The following is a 9,357-nucleotide window of genomic DNA, read 5'->3' on the forward strand; positions in this document are numbered from 1 at the left end:
TGCCTTTAGTCGAACAAATTGACCCCCAGAACTTATTCTTTGTAAGCTTAGTACTTATTCTATTGGTCTCTTTTGCTGAACTGCTAAGTTACAGGGACGCAAACACACCAACATCGGTTGTCAAGCGACGGTGGAGGAGGGGACAAACACATATATATATATTCGATGGGGGCTTCTTTCAGTTTCCGTCTACCAAATCCACTCACAAAGCTTTGGTCGGCCCGAGGCTATAAGAAGACACTTGCCAAGGTGCGACACAGTGGGACTGAACCTGGAACCATGTGGTTGGTAAACAAGCTACTTACAACTCAGCCACTCATTTATATTGTTTTGAATTTATCCTGCGTTGTCTTGTAGCTTTGAAATTTTGATGAAGTGATTATTTATTTTTAGAATGACATTGTAGAGTAAGTGTGAGAGGTCAGATCTGGCCAGTTTGAACATATAACAAGTAGAATATTTTGGCCAGAGATCATCATCATCATCGTTTAACGTCTGCTTTCCATGCTAGCATGGGTTGGACGATTTGACTGAGGACTGGTGAAACCGGATGGCAACACCAGGCTCCAATCTAATTTGGCAGAGTTTCTACAGCTGGATGCCCTTCCTAACGCCAACCACTGGCGAGTTTAAATGTAACAGGGTTAAAAGAATAACTTGAATATCGTCTCACAAATAATATATTCATTTTGCTTCTTTTTTTCATTTAATTCCAGAACCGAAATGTTGTCCGATGGTTTATATTTGGTTTACGGAACAAAGTATTACCATTTCTTGAAACTTATGACACATCTGAGAATTGGAAGAAGAAAAAGCCTCTTCATTATTATGACTTAGCGGAATGTAAGCAAATCACATACAACGCAGGGAGTCACCTTACGAATTATTCATTTTGTTTGTTGTTACCTGACAAGGTTTTAGAGCTGAAAGCAAAAAATAGGTAAATATATTTAATTTTCTGCTGTTTCATAAACTCTGGTATTTTTGTTTCTTGTTTTACATGCTGGTACCATGTAAAAAAAAGCCCCATGTGCCAGCCAAAAGCATGTGCATTGGGAGTGTGCGAACACACACATGAAACACGCATGAACACACACACACACACACACACACATGAATGCACAAGAGACACATGAACACACACACATACACGACTGGCTTCTTTAAAGTTTCTGTCTCACGAATTCCATTCACAAAACATTGGCCAACCCAAAGATATCATAGATCGCACTTGGCCCAGGTGTCACACAACAAAATTGAACCTGAAGCTGTATCATTATGAAACTAACTTCGTAACCACACAGGCATCTCTGTATCTTACATTTATCATTTTGTAACAATTCCTTCACAAAGCAATACAAAAACAAATGTAACAGTACATGTGTGTTTTAAATGGCTTGGGTGACTCAACCTGGATGCAAATGCTTCAGTTTCAACACAATCTCAAATGAATTCATTTACAAAACAAGAGCACTCAGAGAGCGCAAACCTCCGCCAAGGCAACATCAACACCCTCTCAATGATTAGTTAGAGATTATTTTTAAAGTGAGAATATCTGAAATGAACCCGACTGCTCTCAAAAATTAAGTAAAAATACCAAAAAAAAAATTAATACAGAATCCTTGTCCGGTACTGGGTCGATTCCAAAATCTAATCAGTTCATGCCAGTCGCGAGGCCAAACATCCCTGAAAATTTCATCCATATCCATCCAGCAGTTCTTGAGATATTTTGTCCCCGGACAAACAAACAAACACGACTGCAAACAATACACTGGGGTCAATGTCATCGACTTAACCCCTCCCCTGAATTTGCTGGCCTTGTGTCAAAATTTGATACCAATATTTTATTATTGTTCTCTGGTAACTTTTAAAGAAAGGTGGTGGGCAGACAGAATTGTTATAATGCTGGGTAGAATGTTTAGCAGGATTCTTTTCTGTCTTTAGGTTCTGAGTTCAAACGCTGCTGAGGTTGACTTTGCCTTTCATCCTTTCTGGGTCAATAAAATAAATACCAGTCGAACATTGCAATCTATGTAATCAACTTATCCAATTCACTTGAAATTGTTGGCCTTGTGCTAAAATTTGAAATCAATATCTTGTTATTGTGTTGGAACTTCTCTTTGGAAATCAGAAGACATATTGGCCCATAATGCTACTGGAGTAGAACTTTTACCCACTCACAGAACATTCTAAACAATGCCACACAATGTTTTGGAAGAAGTTGACATTCAATTACTTAAATTCTTTCATATATGTGATATTTATTTGTATTGAACTCAGAAGAATGAAAGACGAAATCGAATCCAAAATTATTTGGTTACCGAACGCTAACAGCAGTTGCTAAATACTATAATGCACTCTGTGAAGTGCTCTCTTAGCTGTACTGATTCTGTTCATCCGCTAATCTCGAAAATATAAGAAACAATAAAAATTACCCAAATCTAATATCAATCCGTATAAGCAATTCAAACAAAACTGTTTATTATCCTCCGACAATCCTGTTTCAATCTAAAGCATTGTAATTCTGTTACCATGACTGTTGCTTTTAAGATTTCCAATATATACTTTGGTAACTAACCATCAATCTGTCATATGTTCAGAATTTACCACGTACGTTTACTGAAATCTTCACAAGTTATAGGCTCTGCTATTTTATTACATTGATTTCTTCTCCATAAATGCACACCACGGCCATTTTGTATATTTTTATGACTTTTATAAGTTTTAGTAAATAAAGGGCAGCATCAGTGATATTTAAGCTCCCCTTAATGCTTTTGTTTTTTTGTTTTATTATTTATTTATCTCTTCAATAATGGAGCAACCAACAATTATAGAGAGGCTGGACTGGTAGAGTGTGTAAGGCTAGACGTCTTATACTATTCAATAAAAGTGGATGCTAGCCTAATTGATGAAGTAAACCATGAAATTTTCATCAATTAAAAATCAATAACGGACAAGAAAAATACACATATCATGAATTTCTTCCTAAGTAATTGTTTCTTTGTCTATAAGAAATGTCTTGGTTCAGAAAATGTTAAATTAATAAACCTCGGGTTATGTCTTGTTGATGATTTCTAAAGAAGAGTGAAATAGTGCCTCACATGATTACCACTAACTATTAGGTTGTTTCACGTGAAATGTCACATTTTTAATTACTTGTTATTTGTCATTTAAAAACTCAATTATGTATACCTTGCATTTAATCTTGACTCTTTTTCTTTCCCAACAATATTGGTATACAAAATTCGTACCCACAGACCTTATGAAAATTATAACAACCAATCTATGTTGAGTGATTTTCTCGTATGAGTACGAACTGGGTCACTCTGCCGCAGAAGCTCTACAGAATATCAAGCGGGACTTTGTTAATGGTTTTGTTGACATAAGAACTGTTCAGAGATGATTCCAAAGCTCTCGTCCAGGAGATGATAGCCTTGAAAATAAATCAGTTATTTGGCATGATGGATTAAATGCTTTGGTTGAACAAAATCCGAGAATAAAGGTTTGAAAACTTTCTCCAGAACTCCAGACATCTTTGCACAACTGTCTTTGGACATCTGTGAAGACAGATAGGTTTGTTCCGTGTCATTTGAACGAGATTCAAAAAACAGATGCCTTGAAGTGAGCTCCTTATTGTTTTCCCAACTGGAAAAAGATCATATTTGCATCAAGTCATTACTTGTGATGAGAAATGGATACTCTTTGACAACAGCAAGAGAACAGGACAGTGATTAGATGCAGGGGAGTCACCTAAACCCACCATTGCACCCTAAAAAGTTAGTGGTCACTGTATAGTGGGTCTGCAAAGAGAGTTATTCATTATTCATTTTTGCAACAAGGAAAAACGGTAACAGCAACATCGTATTGCCAAGAAATTGATTGTATGCATGAGAATTTGAAAAAGAAGCAACTCAGACTAGTGAATAGAGATGGCCCAATTTTGCTCCATGACAATGCATGTCCTCACACTCTTCCAGCTACGGTCCAAAAGTTGCAAAGCCTGAATTATGAGAGTTTGCAACATCCTCCAAATTCTTCTGATATCTCTCCTACTGATCATCACTTATTTAAGCATTTTGAGCTTTTCACAAGCAATAAAACATTCTTAAATAGAGAAGAGGTAATTGAAGCATTCGGACAGTTTATCACAGCAAAAGATGAATTTTTTTTAAAGATGGAATATATGGCATAGAGAAACGTTGGGTAAGCGTCATAAATGAATATGGATCATACTTTGATTAAATAAATCAGTTCTCTAAGACTTCTGAAACATTTTATTGTTACCTTTCAAATATGACATTTCATGTGAAACAACCTAATAGAAGTTTTAAGAACTTCATAATAAGAAAGCAGTAAAATAAAAACATTAAATATGTACATTTTGTGAAATTTCACATTTAAGCTTCTACTCCTTCCAAATACTATGAAAGAATGATTATCTCCGTTGTATTAACTGTCCACTAGGCTACACCATGTGTTTAAAAATGATATGGATCATGATTAAAATAATCATTCTGATAGCAGGGGAAACAACACCAAAATTTAAATTAATTATAATTAATTAAACATGGAATGTAATGGGGGAGTGAATCTTATCATTAGCAATACAGTAGACAACTTCAGACATGTTTCAGTATTATTGGATTTCATCAGACTTGGATGGCATTATCTTAGAATGACAAAAGAGATTTAGGACTTTTGTGAATGAACTCAGAGTTTGTTTATTTGTTTCAACATCTGTTTATCTCTGCTAACAAGGGTTTGGTCAGTGAGATATTTTCTCTTTTCACTTTTATTCATTTCAGTCATTAAGCTATCGCCATGCTGGAGCACTATCTTGGAGAACTTTAATCGAATGAATCTATCTCAGTACTTTTTTTTTAAAGCCTAGTACATCTTCTATTGGGGACATAAACACGCTAACACAGGTTGTCAACCAGGGTTTGGTACAAACAGAGACACAAAGACACACACATCTATACTCTTTTACTCTTTTACTTGTTTCAGTCATTTGACTGCAGCCATGCTGGAGCACTGCCTTTAGTTGAGCAAATCGACCCCAGGACTTATTCTTTGTAAGCCTAGTACTTATTCTTATTTCTTTATTGCCCACAAGGGGCTAAACATAAAGGGATTACATCGACCCCAGTGCGTAACTGGTACTCCAAAAGGATGAAAGGCAAAGTCGACCTTGGCAGAATTTGAACTCAGAACGTAGCGGCAAGCGAAATACTGCTAAGCATTTCACCCAGCTTGCTAACGTTTCTGCCAGCTCGCTGCCCTAGTACTTATTCTATCAAGCGATGTTGGGGGAACAAACACAGACACACACATATACACATACGACAGGCTTCTTTCAGTTTCCGTCTACCAAATGCACTCACAAGGCTTTGGTCGGCCTGAGGCTATAGTAGAAGACACTTGTCCAAGATGCCACACAGTGGGACTAAACCCGGAACCATGTGGTTCGTAAGCAAGCCACACAGCCACTCCTACGCTTATATATATATATATACATATATATTTATATAGAATATACACCCACATGTCATCGCCACTGATGGCAATGGTGATGGTGGTGGTGGAAAGGATAATGACATACATATACGACCGACTCATGCTGTTTTTGTGTGTCTACAAAATTCCATTTATAAAGATTTGGTGCTATAATACAAGACATTGGCCTAAGGTACTGGAACCATGCTGCTGTAAAAAAGAACTTCACCACCAAATGGTTCTGCCTACATCTAACACCAATTAGAGAGCTAATATCTGCCATGATATTTATCACAAGGTCCACCCCAGATATTAGTTAAATATAAAGGAAAATACTGAATTACAGAAATAAAAAAAAGAAACAATTCTGTCTTTTCACTTATTGTTATACCATTTTCTCATGGTGCCATTTCATAGACAGAAACTTGTCTACATGAAACAGCCATTTATCCAAGATCTATCTATCTGTTTGTCTATCTATCTATCTATCTGTCTACAGGCACAGGCATGGCTGTGTGGTAAGAAGCTTTCTTCTCAACTACATGGTTCTAAGTTCAGTCCCACTGTGTGGCACCTTGGACAAATGTCTTCTTCTGTAGCCTCAGGCCAGCCAAAGCTTTGCAAGTGGGTTTGGTAGATGGAAACGAAAGAAGCCCATCATATAAGTAGATAAATAAATAAATATGTGTGTGTATATATATATATATATATACATATATATATATGAATGTATACATATATATATATATATATGAATGTATACATATATATATGTAGTAGAATAAAAGATAGAAAGTCTTTTGTACAGTATTATATGTTTGAGAAAATAAATAGAAATGGTGTTTCCAATAATTTTTCCACCTAATAACCTATAATTACTAAAATGGAAAAATTATCAGAAAAGTCATTTCTATTCATCTTTTACAAATAGGTATGTGTATACATACATACATACATTATATATATATATATATATATATATATATATACATAAGGGGCAAAACTACAAGGACTTACTGGACTCTGAATGAGGAGGACATCGGCTGCGAATGATCCATGTATCTTGCTTTTGTCCTGTTTGACATTTGTCGTACTATCGTCTATTTTTCCACATCATGTGTTTTGTTGGTTTCCATTTGTTGTGTTCTTTCTGTCCTACCTTTGCTTCATACATACATACATACATACATACATACAACTTCTATGCTGAAGTTGAGACATGTTCTTTGTCTATCTCCTTAACTTCTTGGAGATTTTAGGTATAATTATACTAATGTGTCCATCTGTTCTAATTTAATTAAATTCTATGTCTCTGTGCAACTGAGGATTGCTCTGCATTTTAAATTGATGTAACAATTGCATTGTTTAATTAAATGGAGTTGCATGAAACGATTGTACTGCATTACCTCTGGATATCCTTGTTGCTTATTTTGATATATACAGTGTAAGACATAAATTAGAGGTATTTATAAGATATATGGTAGTAGGTAATTTAAAGGTAAAACTGTGGTTTAATATATATAAAGATGATAAGAAATGGAGCAATAATTAACAATGAGAAGTGGATCGTTGATGTTATAATTAATTAAATAATGACTTTATAACACCAGTGATCCACTTCTCACTGTTATTTATTGCTCCATTTCTTATCGTCTATATATATATATATATATATGTATAAATGTATCTATATATATATATGTGTGTGTTTGTGTGTCTGTTTGTCCCCTCACCATCGCTTAACAACTGATGCTGGTGTGTTTACGTCCCCGTAACTTTGCAGTTTGGCAAAAAAGACCGATAGAATAAGTATCCGGCTTACAAAGAATAAATTCTGGGGTTGATTTGTTCGACTAAAGTGGGGTGCTCCAGCATGGCCACAGTCAAATGACTGAAACAAATAAAGGAATCAAAGAATAACAGAATAAAATGTAGAACCACACAAAACAGGCAAATAAATAAATTGGTCCCAAATTTGTTTGGCATCTTTGAATCCTGAAGAAAGAGAAGCTGTTTGTAATGTATATATATTCTTATATAGACTTTTATCAACATATGTAACTCATCATTGCATTAGCCATTGTGGAAAACAACAAAACAAAAACAAAAAAAAATTTGTTTTTTTTAATGTTTTTGTTTGTTTTGTTGTTTATCACTATCATCAACATCAGGGTCTCCACCACCACTACTAGTAGTACTACTACTACTAATGCTGCTGCTACTGGTGTTGCTGTTGTTACTACCACCACCACCACTACTGCAACTACTACCACCACCACCACCACTACTGCAACTACTACCACCACCACCACTACTGCAACTACTACAATTACAACAACAGTTACTACTACCACCTCCATAATTAACAAACAAATACTACTACTGCTGCTACTGCAACTACTACTACAAAAGCAACCACAGTTGCTACCACCACCACCACTAGCACCATTACTACTACTACTACAAAAGCAACCACAGTTACTACCACCACCTCCAAAACCATCATCACCACTAGCACTACTACTGCTGTTACTACTACCACTTCCACCACCACCACTATTATTGCCACTACTGTTGTTGTTGTTTGTTAGTAGTTTAGTTCCCGAATGAATTCTTGTCTTTTATCAACAGAACCACAACTAAAATGAGCTGAGTTTTCACCTCATGCAACTGAAACAAAAAACAAAAAAAAAAAAGAAATTTCTCTTTACAGAGAAAAAAAAAAAAGTTGGTCTTCGTTTACATTTGACGATGCAGCAGTTTTTCTCTCTGAAATGAAGAGGAACTATTTCTGTAGTCAGAACTCTTCTCTCTCTCGTTCAGTCTTTTTGTTGTCTGACTTGGTAAAATGTAGTAGAATATCTCTCTCTCTCTCTCTGTCTCTTCCTCTCTCTCTCCCTCTCTCAAACACACTCACAAATATTACCTCTCTCTCTGTCTCACTCACAAATATAGTCGTCCCTCTCTCTCTCACACACACACTTCTCTGTCTCTCCCTCTCTCATACACACACTTCTCTGTCTCTCCCTCTCTCATACACACACACACACACAAATATTACCTCTCTCTGTCTCTCCCTCTCTCAGACGCACTCACAAATATTACCTCTCTCTCTCTCTCTCACTTACAAATATAGTCGTCCCTCTCTCTCTCACACACACTTCTCTATCTCTCCCTCTCTCAGATACACTCACAACTATAGTCGTCCCTCTCTCTCTCACACACACACTTCTCTGTCTTTCCCTCTCTCATACACACACACACACAAATATTACCTCTCTCTCTCTGTCTCTCCCTCTCTCAGACGCACTCACAAATATTACCTCTCTCTCTCTCTCACTTACAAATATAATCGTCCCCCTCTCTCTCACACACACTTCCGTCTCTCCCTCTCTCATACACACACACACACACACAAATATTACCTCTCTCTCTCACTCATACAAATATAGTCGTCCTTCTCTCTCTCTCACACACACTTCTCTCTGTCTCTGTCTCACCCTCTCTCATACACACACACACAAATATTATCTCTCTCTCTCACTCATACAAATATTGTCCTCCCCCCCTCTCTCTCACACACACTTCTCTTTGTCTCTCCCTCTCTCATATACACACATTCACAAATATTACCTCTCTCTCTCTCACTCACACAAATATAGTCCCCCTCTCTCTGTCTTTCACACACCTCTCTCAGACATACTCACAAATATTACCTCTCACACATACAAATACAGTCTCTCTCTCTCTCTCTTTTTCATACTCATACACAAATATAGTCTTTCCCTGTCTCTCACACACAAAAATACTCTCATTTCCTCTCTCTATTTCACTTGCTCTCTCTCTCTCTCTCTCTCTCTC

The 9,357-nt window shown here is 36.5% G+C and overlaps 1 protein-coding gene across 4 annotated transcripts in view; it reads left to right on the forward strand.

The window, feature by feature from the left end:
- The window catches only part of LOC106881988 (uncharacterized), a 450,650-nt gene that overhangs the window by 416,086 nt on the left and 25,207 nt on the right, over positions 1–9,357 (forward strand). For all 4 annotated transcript variants that reach the window (XM_052975660.1, XM_052975672.1, XM_052975679.1 and 1 more), the window contains one exon: positions 717–940. In XM_052975660.1, the coding sequence (XP_052831620.1) occupies positions 717–940 (224 nt within the window). The remainder of the gene's footprint in view (positions 1–716; positions 941–9,357) is intronic.

This window comes from Octopus bimaculoides, chromosome 2, assembly GCF_001194135.2.
Source record: "Octopus bimaculoides isolate UCB-OBI-ISO-001 chromosome 2, ASM119413v2, whole genome shotgun sequence".
Lineage (NCBI taxonomy): Eukaryota > Metazoa > Mollusca > Cephalopoda > Octopoda > Octopodidae > Octopus > Octopus bimaculoides.